A 24,854-nucleotide genomic window follows, 5' to 3' on the forward strand; every position below is an offset into this window, starting at 1 on the left:
TGATTGTTTAATCTGCGATACTGTGAGCTTCTGCCGAGCAAGGGCAATGTATTTCTTATCTTTGTGTTCCTGGTGCACAGCGTAATTATTGGCACATGGCATACACTTAATGAATTGTTATTGGATTATTCACTTAATGAAAGAATTAATGCATTAAATATGATTTATGTTACACAAATTTTACCAATTTCTCTTCTGCTACCATAATATAGGACAAAAAGCACTTCCATGAGAAAACCTGGGAACAATGCCTGTGAATGTTTGAAATTATTGGGATTCAGAAGCGGAGACAGTGGTTGGTTTGTGCTTGATGATGTTGTGGTGAGAACCATGCAGAGTGGCTTGATCTCATTTGAACTGTGTGAACATTTAGAGAGGTAATACAATAGTAAACAATAAATGTTGATGCTATTATATCCTGATGGTTCATAACTGATGTTTACAGAAGTAGAATCATAGGATTAGACTTTTTGCTCCTCAAATAGAAATATGAATAGTCCTTTAGGGTGTGCTTAAAATGCAAACTAGATCTGACACGAATACGCTAGCTGTAATTTCATTCATGATAGTTTAATAAGTGCTGTTGGAAACCACTCAACTTAGATTTATTTTTACAGCTTTCTTCCAATTCCAAAATAGTTTTAAAATAGCATCTCTATTTCTAAAATTACATGGAGACAGTAATTAACTGTTCATATTATGCTCATGTCCCATGTACACATAAACTGAACTTGTTATTTCAGTGCCCTCATTTTGCTTTCTAATTTCCATGTTTTCTCAACAGCTCATTATGAGAACAGTTTTAGACATTTTAAGGTTCATGAGAAGTAGACACTCATAATGAGAGGACAATCACATGTTCAAAGATAGCCTTTATCTCATAAAGCAAGCACTTACATCTACAATTGTCTTGGGTCAGTTTCCCTAGAAAAAGAGTCTAAGATGAGAATGCAAGTGATTCAGAGAGAGGGCTCTCAGGTGACTTCTGTTGGGGAATGAAAGAAGCAAGTAGGGCAAGGGAAGAACTGGAAGAAACTATGGCTTGAGCTGAAGTTTTATCTCAGCCTGACACCTCAGGGGAGCTCTGAAGTGTGAGTACCAAGGAGGCTGGCTGTACACTCTTGTGTCAGTTAGTCTTTGTCTGTGGATGTGGGGTTGTTCTGGGGGAGGGGGCTCTTGTAGGGCAATTTTCTGGGGAACAGTTGGCCAGTGGGTGGGCCAGACCAGGAAGAGGGATTTGTGTCAGTTTGCTAGGCTGCCATCACAAAGTATCACAAACTGTGTGGCTTAAACAACAGAAGTGCATTGTCTTACATTTCTGGATGCTAGAAGTCCGAAATTAAGGTGTTAGCAAGGTTTATTCCTTCTGAGGACTCTGAGGGATCTCTCTTTGGCTTATAGATGGCTCCTTTCCTGTTCACATGGCATTCTCTCTGTATGCGTATTTGTGTCCACATTTCTTTTTTATGACACCAGTCATATTGGATTAGCGTGTACTCTAATGACCTCACATTGATTTGCTTACCTCTGTAAAGACCATATCTCTGACTAAAGCTACATTCTGAGATACTGAGGATTCGGGCTGCAACGCAGAACTGGGTGGAGGGGACACAATTGGAACCATACAGGGTCCACCATAACAACTCTTATCACGCAGTGACAGAGGCGAATATTTCTAACAATGACAAAGCTTTTGTGTCCTATTGACAGGGAATGGATTTTCTTGGTCATCTTTCACTCTTTGGTAATGCTAGTTAAAATATAATTTAAAATATGCTGCCATATTTGGAGCTAAGCTGAGGCTGGATGATTTCTTTGTTTATGAATGTCTGTTTCAGAACTTGGCTTGATTTAAGCTGGTTTCCTGACTTCCAAGAGTCTCATTGAGGTCGTTCATGAATTTCATCAGTCAGTCCTTAGAATGCTTGATTTTTAAAGGAGGTTTCATTAATGATGGCTTTTGGGAGGTGTTATTAGTTATTCATGATATCTTTGAGACCGGCTGTTTCCCTCAGGTTACTCTTCTTTTCTTCCATGCAGGTTTCTCGCGCTTCACCTGTCTTCCATTGTGGACAACAGCCGTTTGGTTTCTTTTGTGAAGTCTTTGGAGGAAGCCATGATCAGCACAACTGCCTGTGTGGTACTTTATCACCAGAAAGACAATCCACATAGAATCGTCATTTTAGTGGTGCCTTCTAAAGATTTACACCAGGTGCTTAGGAACTTGCGCTTGGAAGCGTCTGGTGGTCCTCCAGAGCCATCTCGCCATTTCCAAGTGAAAGAAGGAGAACAACTTCTTTTAAGGTTTACTGGAAATATATTTGCTTCAAGTAAGTGGCAAGAAATCTTTTTGCATATTCTGTGGGCTATCAACCACAAGCTTCAGAAGGAGTTCATTAAATGTGTTTTACTAAGAAAATCGTCAAAGGACTGAGGGGAGGCTTTGGAAAAGTAAGAAGAGAAAAATGACTTATTTACTTCTTTCTTTCCAGTCTGTTTCTTCGCTTTTTAGGGCATTCACATTCCTTTATGGGCAGACCTTAAGTGACACTTTTAGAAATAGTCTTCTCCATAATTTCTATAGCTGAGTTCAAGGTAGCATCATCTCTTTCCTACACCTATGTAGTTTGCCTCCTAAATATTCCTCTGCTTTCACTATTAGCCCACCTGAAATGAAATGTATCAGTATTTTGATACAGTAACAACAGTGATCTTTTAAAAATATGAGTCATATTTTATTACTCCCCTGATTAAAACTTTGTAGTTACCTCCTACTCTACTTAAAATAATATCCAAACTCTATGTTGTCCTTCAAAGAATCTAACGTGGGGTGAGTGGACTCCCAAGAGATGTGTGGCTAGAACTATATTCCAGTATAACTGTCTTATTTGTAACTCCAGTTATTGTATTTTATATATTTAAAAGACTATGTTGAGAAGGAATCAATAAGTTTCACCAAACTCCTAAAAGGTCCATGGCACAGAAGCGGTTAAGAACCTCGGATCCAGATGACACACCCGTGCTTACCTCTTATCTTTATATTTATCCAGTGATCTTTTATTTGTTATAAATCTTACCACAACTTGAAATTACTTACTTATTTGTTTATATACTTTTCATTCCTATACTTACGTTCTTCTCTGGAATGTAAATTCCATTAGGGCAGTGACTGTGTCTTTCTTGCTGTGTATCCCTGAGCCTAGTATAGTGCCTGGTACATCAAGGGCTTTCAATAAACATGCAGTGAATGAATGAGTATATGACGATGCTGAGGAAAACAAACAGGATGAATGACTATGAGCGGTGGCAGGAGAAGTGGGAGAAGTGAGGGAATAGATGAGACAGGAGAGATAAAAGGAGAGGAAGAGAAAAGGAAGAAAAAGGAGAACACAGAGAAAAACAGCTGTGTGAGAAAAGAGAGAAAAAGATCTTTGGGGGAGTTGCCATCACAGCCATTTCTTTTTTATTGATTCAACTCCTTTTCCTCTCTAACTCCTTTCCTTGAGGTAGAATATGATCAAACAGGGTGCATGTAAAGATGAGGTGTGGGGGAAATTCTGGAATGGGTTTGTGGGCATTTCTGGCCCAGGAGTCCTGTGATAGACTTGAAGTAATAGTCTCTGTTTACTTATGAATGAACATAGATCTCATTGATTTCTAAATGGTGCCTATTTTCTCACTAATTCTGGACATTACTCGGAGCTCCACTGGCTGTTTGCTCTTTGTGGCTTCAAAAATGATGTGGCTTAAAGCTGAGGCTGCTCTTCTTCTGGTATCTCAGAAAAAGGTGAGAGTCAAAGTGTCCCAACGTGAAGCATCTCTTCCACTTTCACATGCAGAGTCTCGGCCCTCTGAGCCAGCTGACGGGACCTAGGGAGTGAGTGACAGAATGTCAGAAAAAGGGGAAGGGAACGGAGAGGAGGAGAGGAAGGAAGGGTGGAAGATATCCCTTCCTACTTGGCTTCCAGAGCAGAAACTACCCTAAGAAGAGAAAGTCAAAACCTGGAAGTGTTCCACCCAAACTAGCGATGCAAATGACTTCCTGTAATACTTGGGACGGCAGCTGTGTTTACCTCTTGCCCCAAACAGGAGAGAGTTAATGGGCCTCTCACAGGCCACGGTTGAGTGTACTATTGCCTATAATGGGGAGTGGGGAGCGTATGCTAAAATAGGAGTGCCTGGAGACGGCTAGCGTGTGTGCGATCCTTCCATACGGGAACGAAGAACTCCTCTTCACTCAAAGAAAATGAGTCAGACAGTATGCCAGCCTCCTTCCTGCTTTACCTTTTCTGGAGACATGTGCTCAGATCTGGAGCTTCACTGGATTTTCTCCATCTAAGAGGACCAAGACCCGCAGTAAAGAATTGATACCTCATCCTTCCATCAGGGCCTGTGGTAGCCTCTGTGAATCTCAGATACAAACAGCCAGAGGTTGTCTGCCTGGAGGGTCCTCCTCTCCATCCATCCCCACCCCCTTCTCCCGTTATCTCCTACTGTATTTTCATATCTCACTTACAATGGTCACGTTTAAACACGCCTTTCCTATCTTTCCTGATTACATCTGTTTTTATTTTAGTTATTCAGATCCTTATGAAATTCTCTTAGTGGACATGGTCACGGATATAATCTATTTATTTTTTAATTGTTTGATCAATGTCAGTATCTCTGACTACAGTGCCACAAAAGGAGGGCCTGTTTTATTGGTGGGCCTGTTTTATTTTAGGACAGTGCCTAAAAGCTAGAAGAAGTATTTGTTCAAAGAATGAAGATAAAAGCTTGGGAACAAACTTAACAGTATAGTATTATATGATTAAAAGTATTTAAAACTTTAATTAATAAATTTAGATGACTGCCTTCTGAGAAATATCAAATCTCTATATTCATTATATAGAATACAGATGATTCTTTTGATTGAGGACCTTGGGACATGGAAGTTATCTCTACTTCTAAGAGAGAATAAGATAGATAGTTATTCCTTTGGTTTTTATGTTGGCCTTTGGCATTCTTCTGGACACAGCCAGAATTTGGTTTCTCTCTCTAGGTTAGAGCTGTTGATTCAGCACTTAAGCTTTCTATTGCATCACATTTAAGCCCCCAGTGCTCACAAAATTCATAAAGTGCTGGGAAAAAGGCAGACTGAATTTTGTATCATGACACCTTAGCACCACTGATAACATCGAGTAATGCCTTAAAGAGGTCTGTGTGTCTCCAAGTTGCCCCAAATGCACTTTGGCCCCATCCTTTTATTCATTTAACAAAGATTCCCTGCCCTTATGTGCATTCTATTTTACTGGAAAGAGACAGAGAAGAAGCAAATAAGTAAATAAAATGTACAGCTTAAAGAGGTGGAAAGTTCCTTACAGAAGGATAAAGCAGGGGAAGGAAACAAAGTCTCAGAGAGAGTGGCAGATTTGCAATTTTACACAGATTCATCAGAAGGTGCCACTTTAGCAGAGACCTGAAGATGAGAGGGCAAGCCATAACTCTATCCCAGGAGAGTTTGTCCCAGGCAGAGCAAGGAGGCTGGGATAGCTGGATGAGAAGGAGGGAGAGAAGAGTAGGAGGAGATGAGGTAGCTACGGGTCATGCCTTGAAGGCCATTTCAAGGACTTTGCCTTTTATTCTAAGTGAAATGGGGAGCCATGAAGGGTTTTCAACAGGGGTGTCACATAATGTGGATCAGATTATATCTGTGTTGAGATTAGATGGTATTAGGCAAGTGTAGCAGCAGGGAGACTGGTTAATGAACCACTACAATGAACCAAGCAAGGGATGATGGAGGCTTAGAGGCAAGGGTATTAGAAATCGTGTCTGATATTTTCACCACAAGCATCTTTGCCATAGACATCTTTGCTGCAAGCATTTTTGCTGTATAACTATTTAGCCATAAGTCAATTTTGCCATAAAAGATACAGTGGCAAAAAATAAAAGAGGGACATTTAAAAGCACATAATGAAACATGAAAAATGAACAACAAAATTATAAAACTTTACTTGCAAAACACAAAATATTTAAATACAATTAAAATGTGTATAGATTCATGACAATGCTGCACAGATAACTGATATTATTTTTGTGGGTTGTACCTAAGCACTTGTCTTTCAAGTCTCTTGTTCATAGTATTTTATGCATTTTTTTTACTTCTGGCATCGCACTTTTCCTTACTCACTAAAACTTCACGCTTCACAAAGAGAGGTATCAGTTTCCAAATACACGGGGTGCATATTTGTAACTGAGCTTTGTGTTGCATTGCAAAAACCTTCTACACTGTTTGTTCTTGGCATATTGTTACATGTCCATTGATAGATATTCCAAAGTTCTATGGGAAATGTGGGTTCAACTCCGCCTGCCAAGCCCTCAGTCTCAGCTTCTTTCTCCTGCAATGTAGTGTGTTTCAAAAAAGAAACCAATTCTTGAGGTAAATCATTGTAATCAGTCATGGTTTTTTTTGTCATTTTTTTGTTGTATATGTCAAACTAAACTGTTAACCAGTTATTTTATCTTTTACAGCAAAACTGCTTTATGGCCAGATAGTTATATGGCAAAAATGTTGCAGAAGAAAGGCTTGTGGCAAAGATGTCTACAGCAAAGATGCTTATGGTGAAAGCACCTAGAACTGGTGGAGATATGTTAAGACACAGAAATATCCTGAGCCAGTGGTTTTCATGAGAGTCTTCTGGTTCTCTGTGTTGGTAGCCTGTCACTTCATGTGACTTTCCTAAGCAAAAGCATGTAGTTCTACATTTGTACTTCCTATGTCTTCAGTGAAAAATATTCCAATGCCCATTATTGAGAAGAAATATATTACTATAAGAAATAACTCACAAAACATAAATTCTATAGGTCTTTATATGACAAATATTTATTATATAGCTACTATCCTACTATCCCTACTAGGAACTATGTGCATAATACGTTGAGGAGAAAGAGGTTCTCAGAAGGTGAACTAATGATTGCTTTCATAATTTTGGTATGTAATGAATGGCTTTTGGTTTTACTTCTCTAAATATACCAGAGTGGGAGAAAAAAATAAAATAATGCAATTTCTTTGTACTACTTGTCCTTTTTTTCATTCTGTTTTTTTCTGTGACAAGGGGTCTTCAAAATATAGTGTTACATCTTAGCAACAATGAAACTCCAACTTAAAAAGCCTACATAATGCTTTCTATGTACAATACTAAGATCATGCTATTTCTTACTAATAATTCCTCAGTGATTTCAACCTTATTTCATATATAAATGATTCTTAGAGATTTACATTACAAATCTTTATTTTTTAAAATTAACTGGCAATACGAAGGCAGATAAGTTTTAGATATAAGTAGAACCAATGTGGCTGTGCCTTATCCTCCAATCTTTATATACTGTATATAAATTAGCCCTTATGAGTAATTGTATACCTGGGTGGGGGGAGAAATTTACTAAATTATATTCTGTTGGAACCAAAGTAGCAACATTTTTCTTGGTAGTACTCTAGTGGCATGGAAGTAGAAGTTTGCCAGGTGTTCCCCAGTGATCTAGAAACTCTAATTTACTATTTACTAGATGACATTTCAGTGGCTCCAAATAATTTATATATATATATATATTTTTTTCTTTTTTCCTTTTCTTTTTCTTTCTTACCAGAGTGAAACTTTTAAAGCAAACCCTGGCTAGTCATGCCTGTCCTAGGATGTCCTAGGAATCTGTTTTCTTCAAGGAGCCAGGTTGCCTCTAAAATATACACTTGTGCAAAGGGACATACTCCTATAACTTCCATAACCTGGAGTTATTCTAATTCTAGATTTAACTGTGCTTTGGAATTCAAGAAAATGACCTCTAGCAGTCACAACATGGAGAAAAGTATTGGTGTCATCTACATCTCTCACAGAACGCAACAAGGAAAGCTTCCCGTGACAAAGAGAGAGAGAGAGAGGGAGCAAGCTCTGGGCAGTCAACTTTCAGGTCTCTCAGAGCAGCAGGAAGTTGTAACTTAGCTATGAAATCTTCATATTGACAGTTCTTTAAAAAACTTAAGTGGGTCGTTTTTTGTCATACAAATCCAAAACAATGTAAGAATCCCGCTTCTTTCTTCTCGTTTGCTGCCATTGCTGTTATTTACTGAGCCTTTACTATGTGCCAGGCCCCGTGCCAGTCATTCTATCCATACTGTTTCATTTCATTCCCAGAATAATCCTAGGAAGTAAGTTCTATTTTTCTAGTTTTAAAGGTAAGGTAGTTGAGGCTCCAAGAAGTTCAGAGATGTTGCAAGAACTGGATAAATATTATGGTGTAGATAAATACTAGAGACTGAACTTGGATCTAGATCTTTATGTCAGAAACATAACTGCTACTTTGTAGCTTACTTTTAAATTTTGCTAAGGGTAATGCACACCTGCTTTATGAAATATGGCAGTGTCTGTCTTACTGTTGCAATGAGAAGGTGAACTATCTTGATTGTCATGGTAAAACCCCCAGGAGTGAAATTATTATGTTCACTAAAATGCCATTATTTTCAGTGGACAGTTGAGAAGACTTTTACATATCCTTATTTTTGGGGAATTCACCAGGTTTTAATAGAAATTTCAGTAACTATTAAATCTAGAAACTATTCTATTTGGAGTTCTAGAAAAGCACTGTATTGGTGCCATGGTGAAAATGTTTTATATATGTACTCTCCTATATGGTAGCTACTAGACAGATGTGGCTGTTGAACATTTGAGATGTGGCTAGAGTGCCTAACACATTGAATTTTTTAATCTTAATTAGTTTTACCTTTAATTAAAAAGCCACATTTTGCTAGTGGCTACCATATAGGAGGCTGAGGTTCTAGAATGTCTATTGTGAGGTTGTGATAGTGTACAACACGATATGAATAGTTAAGGGAAAGGAAAAATATCATCCTTAAAAAGTGAAAATATTTTCTAAGTAGAGAAAGAGATGACTACTTCCAATGGTTTCTTGTTGTAGCAAAATGGAATAGAAAAAAGAAAATCAGATCAGTAATGATCCCCACAAATGCATGAAAAAAAGAAAAAGAAAATCAAAGATTATTAGAGCTAGAAGCAGCCAGAGAGCACCTGGTCCAAGTATATATGAGAAGCATTTTAGTAATTTGCACAGTCTCAGCCTAGTGATGCTTTGTTAGGTTGTGTTTGACAAGAGGTATTTACACAGAAAAGACACATTTTAAAAAATGAATCATTATTTGGATTTCTAAAAAATAAGTTTAAAAAGTGGTATATATTAATAGTAACAAATGAATTTTACTTCTATTTAGGCAATGGGAAGGATTATGGAAAAGACTACAAGCTTATTTTTCATTTACAAAGGAAACCTAGACTGGAACTCCAAATCAAAGAGGTGGATGAATTTGGAAACTATAGCTGTCCACATTATAAGGGTACCATTGTAGTTTATAAAGTACCTAAAGAAAAGATAGTCTACAGCTTGGATCAATCTCTTATACTTAATGAAACCAATTATCAGTTGCCAATTTGCAAATTACCATTGAGATTGCCAAAGGTGAGTAATTTTACTTCCCTAATTACTGTATTTTGTTAATTCTCTATAATTCTCTACCAAGTTCAGTATTGCATACATACGGATACTTATGGTTGAAAGGAAAGACAGGAATAATGTTATTAAGAAAGGAATGGGTAGCTACAATTTAAGAGTGATAGAATACATGTCAGGATTTCTACTTTCTTTCATATCAACTTTGTAATAGGAACAATTCAAGCTGGTTTGGTCCTGACAGTACGTTGTTAATGACTGTTGAAAAATGTCATTCATTTTCTGATTCTGAGCAACTAAAAAAATCATTTATAAAAACAATGAGAATATCTTTCAGAACATAACACTTTTAGAAAAATCACGTGGTGATAAGGAAAATGATATTGAAATATTTTCAAATGAAACTTGCCAAATCCTGTACCTTTAAGAGTTAATTATGCTTTCATTTCTGATTTTGTTTATTTGAGTTCTTTTTTTCTCTTTCTCTTTTTGCTTAGTCTAGTTAAAGTTTTGTTAATTTTGTTTATCTTTTCAAAGAACCAGCTCTTAGTTTCATTGATCTTTTATACTGTCTTTGCAGGCTCTATTTCATTTATTTCCACCCTAATCTTTTTTATTTCATTCCTTCTATTAATTTTGGACTTTATTGTTCTTTTTCTAGTAGGAAAAAAGGGGGCAAAGTTAGATTATTTGCAATTTTTCTTGTTTCTTGAGGTAAGCCTGTATCATCATGAACTTTCCTCTTAGAACTGCTTTAGCATGGATTTTGGTATGTCGTGTTTCTGTTTTCATCTGTCTATGTATTTTTTGATTTTGTCTTTGAATTCCTAATGGCTCATTGGTTATTCAGTAGCATGTTGTTTAATCTCCACATTTTTGTGATTTTCTCAGTTTCTTCTTGTAGTTAATTACTAGTTTCATGTCGTTGTTTGGAGAAGATACTTAACAGAATTACAATCTCCTTGAATTTATGAAGACTTGTTCTGTGACCTAATATGTGATCTATTTGGAGAATGGTCCACATGCACTTGAAAAAATGTGCTTTCAGATAGAATGTTCTCTCTATATATATATCTACGAGGGTGAGTCAAAAATTATCTGTACTCTGGTTATATTAAAATTTCTATAAATTCTACAGCCAGAGTGTGGATAATTTTTGACTCATCCTTGTATTAGGTTCATTTGCGTTAATGTGTTATTTAAAGTTGATGTTTGCTTATTAATTTTCCGCATGGATGATCTATCATTGATGTAAGTGGAATATTAAAGTCGCTTATTATTACCGTATTGCTGTCAATTTCTCCCTTTAGGTCAATTAATATTTGCTTTATTTGTTTTGGTGCTCCTATACTGGCTGCACATTTATGTATAAATGTTACATCTAGAGGAGAAGTTACAACTGATACCACAAAAATGAAAAAGATCATAAGAAACTACTACAAACAATTATATACCAACAAATTTGGTAACCTACGAGAAATAGATAAATTCCTAGAAACAAAAAAATCTTCTAAGACTCAATCATGAAGAAATAGAAAATCTGAATAGACTGATTTCTTGTAAGGAGATTGAAACAATGACCAAAACCTTCCCAACAAACAAAAGTACAGTACCAGACAGCTTCGTGGGTGAATTCTACCAAACGTTCAAAAGAATATTTAATATCTGTCCTTCTTAAAGTCTTCCAAAACACTGAAAAGGAGGGAATGCGTCCAGGCTTTTTTTATGAAGCCAATATTACCCTGATACCAAAACCAAACAAGGACACCACATAAAAGAGAAAATTACAGGCCAATATTCTTGATGAACGTAGCTGCAAAAATCCTCAATAAAATATTAGCAAAGTGACTCCAACAATACATTAAAAGAACCATACACCAGGATCAAGTGGGATTTATCCCAGGAATTCAAGGATTGTTCAAATCCATCAATGTGTTATACCACATTAACAAAATAAAGGATAAGAATCATATGATCATCTCAATAGAAGCAGAAAAAGAACTTGGCAAAATTTAACATCCACTTACAATAAAAATTGTCAATAAAGCAGGTATAGATAAAAGGTACCACAACATAACAAATGCCATACATGACAAACCTACAGCAAACATCATACTCAATGGTGAAAAGCTCAAAGCATTTACACTAAGACCAGGTACATGACAAGTATGCCCACTCTTGCCACTTTTACTTAATTTAGGTCATAAAGGTCCTATCCACAGCACTTAGAAAAGAAAAATAAGTAAAAGGAATCCAAATTTTTTAAAAAAGTAAAATTGTCACTATTTGCAGATGATATAATAATATATATAGAAAACCCTAAAGACTCTACGAAAAACTGTGGGAACTAAATTATCAATTCAGTAAACTTGCAGGATACAAAATCAATATATAAAGAAATCTGTGGCATTTCTATACACTAATAATGAACTATCAGAAAGAGAATTTAAGAAAACAATCCCATTCACAATTGTATTAAAAAAGTCAGTAATAAATTTAACCAAGGAAGTGAAAGGCCTAAAAATTACACTAAAAATTGTATACACTAAAACTTGACATTGACAAAAGAAAATGGAGAAGACACAAATAAATGGAAAAACATCCTGTGCTCATGGATTGGAAGAATTAAAATAATCAAATGTCCATAAAGCAATCTACAGATTTAATGAAATCACTATCAAAATTCCAAAGGCATTTTTCACAGAACTAGAACAAATAATTTTACAATTTGTGGAAAACACAAAAGATCCCAAATAGCCAAAGTGATCTTGAGAATCAAAACAAAGCTGGAGGGATCAAGCACCTTGACTCAAACTATATTACAAGGCTATAGTAATCAAAACAGTATGGTATTGCTCTAAGAACAGACACACAGATCAATGGAACAGAATTGAGAACCTAGAAATAAACCCACGTGTATATGGACAATGAATTTATGACATTGGATCCAAGACTACCTACTACAAAGAAAGGATAGTTTTTTCCATAAACAGTGTTGGGAAAACTGGACAGCTACATGCAAAAGACTGAAACTAGACCAGTATCTTATACAATGCATAAAAATTAACTCTAAGTGGATTAAAGGCTTGCATGTAAGACCAAGAAAATCCTAGAGTAAAATGCAGTCATAACCTCCTTGACACTGGTCTTAGCAATGGTTTTATAGATCTGACTCCAAAGGCAAAGGAAACAGAAACAAAAATAAACAAATTCAACTACATCAAATTAAAATGCGTCTTCACAGTGAATGAAATCATCATCCAAACAAAAGTGGAACCTACTGAATGAGAAAAGATATTTACAAATCATATATCTGAGAAGGGGCTAATATCCAAAATATATAAAGAATGCATATAATGCAACAACAAAAACACAAGTAACTCAGTTAGACAATGGGCAGAGCACCTGAATAGACACTTCTCCAAAGAAGACATACAGATGGTTGATAGGCATATGTAAAGATGTTCAATATCACTAGCTATTAGGGAAATGAGAAAAAGCACCAAAATGAGATATCATCTCAAACCTCTCATATAGAATGGTTATTATCAAAAAGGGCAAGAAATAGCAAGTGTTGAAGAAGGTGTGGAAAAAAGGGAACCCTTAAACACTTTGGGGTTGGAGGGAATGTAAATTGGTCCAACCACTATGAAAAACAGTATGAAGATTCTTCAAAAATTAAAAATACAACTACCATATGATTCAGCTATTCCACTTCTGGATGCTTATCCAAAGAATACAAAAATACTAATTTGAAAAGATATATGCACCCTATCTTCATTGCAGTATTATTTACAGTAGCCAAGATATGGGAAAAACCTAGGTGTCCATTGATGGATAAATGTATAAGGAAGATGAGGTATATATATGCAATGGAATACTACTCAGCGATAGAAAAAATGAAATCTTGCCATGTGCAACAACAAGGCTGGACTTTTATGGTTCTAAGTGAATTAAGTCAGAGAAAGACAATTACCATGTGATTTCATTCATATGTGGAAGGTAAAAAGCAACAACAAAAAATGATCAGACAAACCAATACAAAAACAGACTCATAGATACAGATAACAGATTGGTGATTACCAACCAGAGAGGAGCGGGGTTTGAGGGGAATAGACAAAATGGTTGAAGAATGTCAATTGTGTGGTGATGGTTGGTAACTAGATTTTTGGTGTTCACTTTGTAGTGTATACAGATATCAAATTGTAATGTACACCTGAATCATATATAGTGTATTAATAACATACCAATTTTACTTCAATTTTTAAAAAGTTAATTACTTTTTTCTAAAATTCTTCTTGTTATCAGGAAAGTAGGATTGAATTCTCTCAACATGTGAAACAAAAAGTAAATAATTTTATTGCTGAATGTACTATTTTATTCAGTGATCCAGGACTTTTACTTCTGAACTATATTCTAATGAGAAATATAACTGAAAAATTTATCACTCCAGAGGAAGAACAAACTTTTTGTCCTTTAAAGAAAGCCAAAGTAGTTTCCCATGTTTTTACTTGTGTTATGAATAGCAGAAACATGTTTTCCATGGGATTAGATTTTTTACTGATTTTGAATAAATTAGTAAAGTAAGTCATTAATTTGACAAATATTAACTGAACTTCTGAAATAGGAAATGTGCTATGCTAGGCATTATGATAAATACAGAGCGATATAGGAGAATACATGCCCTAAAGCTGTGTTGACCTAGATGCTGCCACTGTCCATGTGTGTCTATGGAGCACTTGAAATATGGCTAGTCCAAATTGAGATGTACCATAAGTGTTAAATACACATTGGACTTCAAAGACTTAGTACAAAAAGATAGAAAATATTTTGTTAACTTGTTTATAACAATTTCATAGTAAGTTATAATATGTTGGTTATGGAGTCAAAATATATTATTAAAATTAATCTCACATGCTTAAAAATTTTTATGTGGCTAACTAGAGTACTTTAAATTGTGGGTTTCAAACTATATCTCTATAGCACATCATTGCTCTAAATTGTTTACAGTCTAGCAGAGTATGCAAAACATGTATACAAATCACCTTGGAAGATTGTGAATAATTAGACTAATGGTATAAACAGTGTACTAACAGTTATTCAGAGGAGGGAAATTGTTTTTCTGGAAGCTAAAGTCAATAAAGGTTTCACGGTGGTTGTGGCATTTTATCTGAGCTTTGTAAGTCTGTAGAAATTTTGCCATTGGAAATGAAGAAAAAAGGATGTTAGGCTGAGGAAATGGAATGAATTTGACCAGGGAAGGTAAGCAGGAATTCAGAATTCATATAGTAACATTATAATAATTTCTAATGTGCCAAAGGTCTTTCAAGTGCTTTCCATGCATTGTATCATTAAACCCTCACGAAAATCATATGAAGCATTACCACTGTTCTCATTTCATAGGAAACTGAAGCATAGACATTTTAGGCAACTTGTGCATGGACCTGTAACTAAGGAAGTGTCAGAAATTGGATTCAGACTCAGAAAATCTGCTTCACACATGGGCAACCACTGTGTCTATTGTCTCTTTAGCAGTTAACACTAGGATTCTCAGTCAAGAATACAGGATGGATTTTAGGACGTTCAGGTTATCCCTGGAAGTTGTGTGACAATTTCATGTATACCATGCTTTAGTGTAGAGGTGATGTTAAAATTATTTCACAAATGATAGAACGTGGGTTCTAGTCATTCGCACTGAAAGTGCCATTTGAGCAGGGTCCTAGAGACATTAACCCTTTACTTGCTGGTTTTGGAGAGATCCTGGGGTTCTTGGGAGGTAGGTATAGGGTAGCAGAGTCTAAATAAACCACTGATACTGAAAGTTATATGTTAAGAATGGTATAGCTAGAGTAGTGAATACCCACTATCGATCTTTCCTCTGTGAGTTTTCATTTCCATCTTAGGGCCTTTGCCCTTGCTGTTCCCTATGTTTGGGGGGTCTCTTCCCTTAGATAGTCATATATCTGATTCTTATTATTCAGGTCTCAGCTCAAATATCATCTCCTTATCCTTATTCCTCCATTTCTTTATCTCAAGTTGCTCTTTACCTCCTGACCTTTTTAAAACTTACTTCAAAATGCTTACCATTAATTGAAATGATTATATTTATTTGTTTATTTAATTTCTACTTGACTTTGCTCCTTGAGAGAGCAAGTTCTATGAGCTAAGGACCTTCTGTACCCTATTCTACCCTTGTCTACCCTAGCATCAGTAATTAGAACAGTGCCTGGAATATAGTAGGCACTCTAAATATTTGCGACTGGATGAATGAGGGGAGGTCTCTACAGTTCATTAGATTCTAAAACTTTAGGAATTGTTGACTTAAAGGAATACTTGAGTTCTCTCATGTCAGTGGTTTAGAACCTGGCTATTCAAATGCTTAGTTGGCAGGCCAAGGAGTTGATTTGGATCAACACGGAGATTTGAGAGCAGAGAAAGGATACATCAGGGGTGCGCTCTCGGTAGCTTGATATAGCCCTTTACTTCCTAGGATTGCTATGTTGTTCCGAAGCATGGGGTGGCAGAGGGAGACAAGGAAGGGGGGCAGTTGGAATTTTCTGGTAGAAAGTGGCAAGAGCCTCGCTGTGATGCTGGTGGGCAGTGGAAAGAAAGGCTCCTATATAAGAGAGGACAGCCTCGAGGTGCAAAATGTGACCCAAATTCAATTTTCAGTTTGCAGTGTTTTCTCTGTGGCCTGTCTGACTTCATAGGTTAGGTAGCCAAATTAGCCAAGCTATCTAATTAAGAGGTTTATATAGATTTTCCTCAGTGAAAGTCTGTGCTAGTGATTGTCCAGATCTTTTGCATGAGCTCTTCCTCTGCTTTGATTCTAGAACAACACTCTCTACCCACTTGCCTGAGCAATTCCTACTGGTCATCCCTTATGGCTTTGCGAAAGTGTGACTTCTCCCCAGACGCCTTCCCTGACCTCCCCTCCATACCAAGTTAGGTGTTCCTGCTGTGTGTTTCCACAACATTCTGTACTGTTCCTATCACTGCAGTTATATTTTATCATCATCGCTAGCTTTCCAATAAAGTGTTTCTCAATCTTTTTTGTTTGTTTTTGCCCTCCTAAGTGATCTTTAGACTGTATGTCTATTTATGTATTGTATGTATATCTATGTTTTATACGTTAAAAGCTTAAGCTTTTTTTGTCTTGGCCAGGAGCAAATTTTCTGTCCTTGAGAGTAATGATACATTTGCTTATGAAAGAGTGCAGTGAACCATGCAAATGCATCCACTGTCCTGCTCAATTTGTGTTGTTGGTGTCAGGCATACAGTACACATTTGATATTTATTTGTGAATTATTAGATAAATGAGACAATTTTTCAAACCTTACAATTGTCCAACCTTGAAATTGATCATCTTGAAACTATATGGGCATTTTGAAAAAACATTACAGTTTAAACATCTGCTGCTTTCATATATGAATCTACAGCCAGTATGCCTCCTGTCTTTTTTTTTTTCTCTAAGACATGTGTACGTAGGGCTTTCCGGGCTCACTCTTTTGGTGCATTCTTACACCTAAACTAACTTTGCACAAGTAACTTTGCTGGCGTTGAGAAAGAATCTGTGGCTGGAGAAATGATTTACCTCATTTAAAACTAACATACCTAAGTGGGAATCGAAACCATGACCTCTATCTTTTTGAGAACAGAATTCTTCCATAAAGTTCAGAATTAAAAAAAAAAATCCATCTCCGCTAGGCAGTATTAGAATGTGCAATTTTTCAGGAAATGGAGGTCGTCACATTACATGGAGCTTAGCATTAATGAAAACTACATCATGCATATATTTATAGATGTGGCATAAATTAGGTGAAGGCATGTGTCAAAACTCAAAGTGTTTTCCACAGAGAAGGACAGCAGTAAATATTCGTAAAAGTGTATATAAACACACATATATTCACATAAAAATAATTATAATGTGTAACCTTCATGTACTACATCTGTTGCCCAAAGATGAGGACATATCACCCATTACGTCATACTTGTAAGGGTCTCTGATTATCTTATTCTTCAGCCTCCATATTCCATTTATTCATATATTAATTCATTCAACAAACACTTCTTGTCTCCCTGGGCCAGGCATACAGTGGTGTTCCTATGTATATGGTCTCATTCCTCCCTTGCCTCTCTACAGACTACTCTCAACTCAGAGGGCAGAGTGAGCCTTTACACCATCAGTCACCTCCTGCTTCTACCCCAAACCCTGCAATAACTTTTTGGTTTCAGAAAACTGCATGGCTAACACCATCTCCTGCAGTTTGATCAAATTTCATCTTCTCTCTGAGGCCAACCTTGATTCTATTTCTTATTGCAGTCAGCTCCTACACACACAACCTGACACTCCTGATCCTCCTTAAATTGTTCTGATTTTTTTTCCTTCTTCTAAAGCACTGTTACCTTCAAACATGTATTTCCTCATTTATTATGTTTATCGTAGGAGCACCTCCACTCCACAACCAAGACAAGCTCCTTGAGCTTTATCTGTTTTGTCCACTGATGAATCACAAGGACCTAGAATAGTGTCTGGCATACATTAGGTGCCCAATAAATGTTTGTTAAACAGGTGAATTCATAAATAGAGCTTGCATTTTAAATACCAAAAGTTTAAAGAGGAAAGTAAGAAGCATCAGGAAGAAAAGTAAATTAGCATCAGAGGATAGACTGAATTGGCAGAGGACACTTATAGATGGGATGGCCAGGAAGGGCTTCACCGTGGAGCTGTCTTCTGGCCCGAGGCATCACAGTGACAAGAAGCCTGTGTGCCTGTGTGGCCAGGAGAACACCCAGGGAAGCAAAGAGCAAGTACGGAGACTGCGATGAGCACAAGCTTCTCATTGAGGACCTGAAAGAAGACTATCATGGTGAATGCACACCTGAGGGACAGAGAAAAGGGATGGTGTCTGAAAGATAAAGGGGGTCCTGGTGATAATTCGCGTTTCAATATGATCTGAAAACGATCACATAGTCAACATATGTGAAAATGTATGTCTGAAAAGGAGGATGATTTATCTCTAAATTTTTCCTAAGTTATGCTTCAAACTTCCTCCTTTTACAAAATATTTAGTTCATTTCACATTATGTCCATTTGTGCTTTGGCAAAAGCAAGGCAAGTTTCAAAGAACTGTCAAAGATTTTCTTTAGGTGGCAGGAAGCGGCGTGCGTGTGTGTGCTTCTGAAATTACATCACGTAGGTGACTGTGCTGTTCTGTTGTTTGTACCAGCTTGAGGTGTGGCTGCCTTTGAGTGACAGCTCTTCCTGTCTGCTGGGAGGCTTTGCTTTGAAGGACAGAAGGGCTGCCAGGTGGCTGCTTCTGCGGGACTCTGCAGCGTCCCAGTCATACCTAACCTTCACATTTACGTAAGCCAGCCGTTGACCCACGTTTTGCCCACCCTGAACTTCCTCTTTTTTTCTTCTTTAAACTGAACTCCTGACATGTGATTTCTAGTAAATAATGATACTGCTTCAACGCTTACTTTCTCACCACATTAGATAACTTGCTGTGTCAAAGGGAGGAAGCATGCAGAGGCTGGTGTGACATTCAGTTCTTCAGAATCACCACTTTCTTACCACTTTGGACTTTCATTGCCATCTCCCTGCCTGCTGGGGTTGACTTTCTTTTCTTTTTTGGCCGCATTGAGCTTCATGTGGGATCTTAGTTCCCCAGCCAGGGATCAAACCCATGTCCCCTGCAGTGGAAGCATGGAGTCTTAACCTTAAGCACTGGACCTCTAGAGAAGTCCCTTGACGTTCTTTTCTATATGATTTTGTTTTTCCTAACCATATAAACTACTAAAGAATAATTTTGATTAAATAAATGAGAAGTTTCCAACTATTGAAAATTTTTACATTCACAGGTACTTCAATTCTACCCAGGCTTTTTATATGTAATAATTTATTAAATTATATAAAGTTTCAACAATGAACTGGAACTTTTAAAGCTACTGGTAACTATCAAGAAAGCAGATTATAAAAAGCATGGACCTTAAAAAAACCTGTAAGAGAAATCAGGGTTATCTGTGTTGGGGGGAATGGTGAATTTTAAATAACAGTAATGAATTTAAAATAGTAATTAGAATTTTTTTGATAACTTAGTTTCATGCTTTCTGTACTAGAGGTAATTACAATACTATGTGGCTTCATACTCCACCCCCTACCAAGTATAGAAGAAAATCACTAGACTCTTGCTAAGTAGGGATATCATGTCAATTTCTTTAACCGGTCAAAGTTTTAAAAGCTTCCTCACTCTTCCCCATGTTTCAGTGCTGGCACTCCTCCGTGCTGCCCAGACATGCTCTTCCCGCCTGTAGTCTACCCTCCTTCTAAGCCATCAGAATGACCTTCAGAGACGCAGTTTTGACCATGTCACTGAAAAATAGACTCTATATTGTATATGACATGTGAAAGGAAGAAAATGAGCAAAACTGGTTTACTCAGCACCTGGATCCTGTATTCTTTTTTGGAAAGTTCTTTGCCCACCAATTTAATCAGAAGAGAACCTTTCCCTTCTCTTTTCCGTCTCCTTCCTCTTCTGCTTCCCCCTCCCTTTCCTTGCCCCTCTCCCTTCTTCTCCTCTTCTTCCCTCATCTCTTTCCCTCTCTCTTCCCCTTTCTCCATCTCTGTCCCTCCTCCTCTTCCTTCCTCCTTAACCCTCTGTCCATAAAAGGGAAGGTTTTCTCTGCTCAGTGGGCAGTATAAGTAAACCAAGAATTGTGCACTGTTTTGTCATATGGCTCTCAATAATTCTTTTATAAAGGAACCACATACATTATTTTCTGCCTGGGAAAATATAACAAAAATAGGTAATTGATGTATTTGGATTTATTCTGTTAAAATTAAAACATTTAATAAGTAAAAAAAAAAAAACCCCATGTTCATTAATTCAAACAATTTTCTAGTTCATGAACCCCAAATCTTTTTTCTCCTCTAGCTATATCAGCTGCCATGTCAATTAACAATTACTAATTAAGTGCCTACTATATATATATACATAGTGGATGGCCTAAAAAAAGTAATACATGTCAAAGTCCTAGCTTTCAAGGAATTTACAGTCCAGTACAGGAAACAAAGCATAAACACTTTAAAACTTATAAAACAATGCAAGAGGTAAATAACTGAATACAACAATATAACAAGACAGGAATTGATGATAAATTGTAAACAAGTGACCAGGATGGTAAGTGCTAGGATATTTCAGAGAAGGGAGTGGTTCCGGTGGGCTGAGGTGACTTGGGGACAATTCATAGAGCAGGACAGACGTAGAGAATGTTTAGGTTCTGGAGAAGAAGAGAGAGAGGCAGTGGGTCCCACACAAGAGGGATGCCATGAGCTGAAACTTAAAAGTAGCAAAGCACAAGTATGTTTCAAGAAAGGACAGTGAATAGACCTGTGTGACTTGAGTGAAAGATTTGGAAAAATCATATTGGAAATAAGTTGGGGAAAGATTATGGAGGGCTTTGAATGTCTTATCCAAATGCCTCTGTGACATTGTTATAAGGGGATCTTTTGTCAAAATTTGTCAAAAGCATGTGATTGATTTCATGATATAGAGAGCACGTGCAAAGCAGAGATTCAAACCAGAGATCCTTAGCATATGAGTAAACAACAAAATCTCTCAGCCACTGGTATTCTCGGAAAGAGTCTGGCCATAACTGAGGACGAAGAAGTAGATATCTAGTTTGTTTTCGTTGAGCTCATCTTTTGTCCTATAAGTAGTGGCACGTGATTGGGAAATTTTAACCAGGAGAATGACATGATCAAATTTTGTTAGCATATCATTGTGACAGCCAATAAGGATAAATTAGAAAGAGATGAACTTCGCAACAGTAAAATAAAGGGCTAATGAGGTAGTCCTTGGAAGAGATGGTGATGGCCTGATGTTCCGACCATGGCAGGAAGGATGGCAAGTAGAAAGCAGAGTTGGAGAGAGATTTAGGACTTGGGATCAAACGGACTTTGTGATAGACTGAACACGTGTGGGGGTTGGGAGATAGAAGACACTGGGACATGGAGGAAGTTGTGGAGTGGGTGCTGCCTAGGGTGGCTCCCAGGATGCTGGGTGAGCTGCTGTCCTATGATACAACTTCATGTTTCACTGACTTCAGTTTGGGAGGGTGTTCAAACTTGCATTTCATTTCTATTCCCCCTAAAGTTGTCCCATCCAGCAGATAACTGCAACTTTCTCCTTGCAGGCCTATCACCAGTCCTCTTTTCTACTCTAGGCTATACAAGTGATAGGGTAGTTTTTCTCAAAAACAAATATGATTTTCAGTCTTCTCCTAAAACTTCTCAATTGGCATTTTCTATCTAGTTGTCAAAGTCTGAGCCACTTACCCTGGCCTAGAAGGCCCTTCACAAAGCCCCACAACTTACCCTTACAAACCCTTCGTATTATATTTACCCAACTAACATCTTTTGCTCCAGTTCCACTTATGGTCTTATTTCTTTTACGTATTGTGGTCTTAACTGCCTCACGGCTCTTCCCACAGCTGCCTTTGTGACAGCATTGACTCCACACTTAGTTTTATTTTCATCTCTTTAGAAGAAGCCCTTAAATTTCCCAGGCAGAATAAGGTACTACACTGTATCTACAACCAAAGCACTTTGAATATGTACCAACTTATGGTCTGTTATAATTTTAATTTATATAATAACAAAAGTAATGGTAGTAATAACTACTGTGTATTTTTATTCCCTGATAAATAACTTGATAACGCATTTATACGTATTAAGCCATTTACTAAAAAGGCCAGTGGTTGAAGAAACTGAGGTACAGAGAGGTTTGCTCAAGAGGAAATAAGTCGAGAATGGCAAAGCTACTGTTTGAACCCAGGTGTATCTGATTCCAATGGTGGCACTCCCAACCACTATACCCAGTGTCTCTTTTCGTGATAGAAAGCCTCAGGGCCGGGAGCACAGCTCATTCAATGTTGTAATCCCATCTCTAGCACACATTCAATGTTCTGTTGAACTATTAAAGAATAAATGAATGCATGCAGGGGAAATTGATAAAACAATTAAAGGTGGCGTCTTAATAGCTGACAGCTTTACCTGTTTCCTTCCCACCTAACAGTTACATTTAGCAGAAGCTTTTCATGCCTACAATGACTAACGTGGGGATTTCACACACTGTGGCCCGATATGGCAGGAAGATGTTTATAGCCACCCAGGCCTTTCCTGGCATATTCACATCACCCTTTCTGTTGGAAAGGCTATTCCTATCCAGAAGCAAAAAAAAAAAAAAAAAAAAAAGTCAGGAAATTTTAAAAAATCTGTTAGAATATTCTAGAAAGAATTTTGCTCAGTGTTGAACAGGAACCTTGACAGGTCTTCATGACTGACAAAAAACTTGCTGGGATTATAATTTAAAAGTGAAACAATAAAGAGAGAAGGTGGAAGCTTACACCAGTTCTAAAAGTGTATCTTTGTGTGTATCTCTGATTTGTTGAATTGCTTTTAAAATCAATACAATCTCCCAAATAGCTGCGTTTATGCCTCAAAAGCATCTGTTTGGCCAGAACTGCTTGGAATAGTGAGCAAAGTTATAACCATATTCACATAGTTAACACTGACAGAGAGCTTGGTAAGTGCCAGGCACGTTTGAAGCATTCTATACACATTATGTCACTTAATCTTCACTGCAACCCCACGTAGTATGTCTACTGCTTCACCCTTTAGCAGATTAAAAAAAAATTAATCTGGAGACACTAATTTAGAAATTAGGTTTATCTATCCCAGACTGCTCTTGACAACTTTACTGATTCCATGTGTATTCCACATACATTTCCTGAATTATCCAGAATATTGCTCTCTTTATACCTGCACTTTATACCTAGGGCTCCTTCCTTCTATCTGTCCCAGCTCTTTAGATCATTTGGGGTTTCTTGAATTGGTCTATCTGGTTTTCTGGGACCTAAAGCTGTCTTCTTTTGTGAATGACTCCTTCAAAGGCTGAGAGACATTTAATTCCTTCCTCTTGACAAAGTCATAATCAAATTGAAGCCTTAAAAAGCCATTTTCCATATATACACTACCAACTGTAAAATAGATAGCTAGTGGGAAGTTGCTGTATAACAAAGGGAGATCAACTCCATGATGGGTGATGCCTTAGAGGGCTAGGACAGGGAGAGCGGGAGGGAGTTGCGGGAGAGAGGGGATGTGGGGATATATGTATAAATACAGCTGATTCACTGTGGTGTACCTCAATAGCTGGTACAAGAATGTAAAGCAATTATATTCCAATAAAAAGCTTAAAAAAAAGTCATTTTCTAAGAAGCAGTTGAAAAAATAATGAAAAAACAAAATGTATGTTTGGTTGCAGTAAAAGGTGTACAGTTTTAAAACTAAGAAAGATGAACTAAACACAGGTATGGATGGGCATTTCTTCTGGGACTGGTAACTGCCTGATTTCATTTCCAAAAATCTTAATTCCTAGGTTTATCTCCAAGTGAGACTACCCTGGGTCTCTTCTTTTTGCTGTAAACTCAGTTTTTACTTTTTTCCACAGTAATCTTACTTCTCCATGGGCTTATTCAGGTCTTCAGATCTCTCTGTGGAGAAGCCCTTCCTTTTACTGTGTGGACCAAGCCTTCAGGAAGTTCTACACTGAGTGTGTAGTTAAAATAATATCTGTGGTGAAAATGATAACAGGATATTTATTGACTGGTGCTGGTGTATTTTAATCTATATATATTTATTTTAAAGTGCGTGTGTGTGTGTAAATTTTCAGAGGCAAACAAAAATAGAGGAGCTATACAATGAACCTATGTGAACCCATCACTAATCATTTTTCTGCCATTCTTGTTTCATCTAATACAGTCTTTTGTTTGAGTATTTGAAGTCAAACCACACTATTCTATAACTTTACTTTAAATAATTCTATATGTTTCTTTAAGAGGTAAGGACTTGTAAAGCAAACAACCACAAAACCATTGCAAAACCCAATAAAATGAGTAGTTATTAATGGCATCTACTACCCAGATAATGTTCCATATTCACCTTCTGACTCACGACATCTAAAAAGTGTCCACACATTGCATTTGGTTTGTGGGTCTCCTGCACCCCTTGTGGAGGAGAGTTCTCAATGGCTAGTTGAATTCTAGCCTCGTAGAGCACTTCAGAGGTAGGAATCATCATCTCTGTTTCACCAGTTGGAGACTTTAGCAAGAGCATTCAGATGATTTGTCTCGACTTGCATAACCTCACAGGGGCAGAGGCTGTGCGAGGACCCAGCAGTCAAAGTCACTCCTCTCTCACGCTCTTCTACTTCCCCCATTCCTTGCGCAAGTTGGGTCCCTTGTTTCCTTCTGTCTGCCACTTTTTCACTATGTCATATGGCCTCTCATACCTTTTG

The 24,854-nt window shown here is 37.2% G+C and overlaps 1 protein-coding gene across 1 annotated transcript in view; it reads left to right on the forward strand.

Annotated features, from left to right (window-relative positions):
- DTHD1 (death domain containing 1) overlaps positions 1 to 24,854 on the forward strand; it is a 75,735-nt gene that overhangs the window by 23,482 nt on the left and 27,399 nt on the right. Inside the window, exons 6-8 of the mRNA XM_057726903.1 lie at positions 213 to 377; positions 2,041 to 2,330; positions 9,260 to 9,504. Of these exons, the coding sequence (XP_057582886.1) occupies positions 213 to 377; positions 2,041 to 2,330; positions 9,260 to 9,504 (700 nt within the window). The remainder of the gene's footprint in view (positions 1 to 212; positions 378 to 2,040; positions 2,331 to 9,259; positions 9,505 to 24,854) is intronic.

Source organism: Hippopotamus amphibius, chromosome 3, assembly GCF_030028045.1.
Source record: "Hippopotamus amphibius kiboko isolate mHipAmp2 chromosome 3, mHipAmp2.hap2, whole genome shotgun sequence".
NCBI classification, from domain to species: Eukaryota; Metazoa; Chordata; class Mammalia; order Artiodactyla; family Hippopotamidae; genus Hippopotamus; species Hippopotamus amphibius.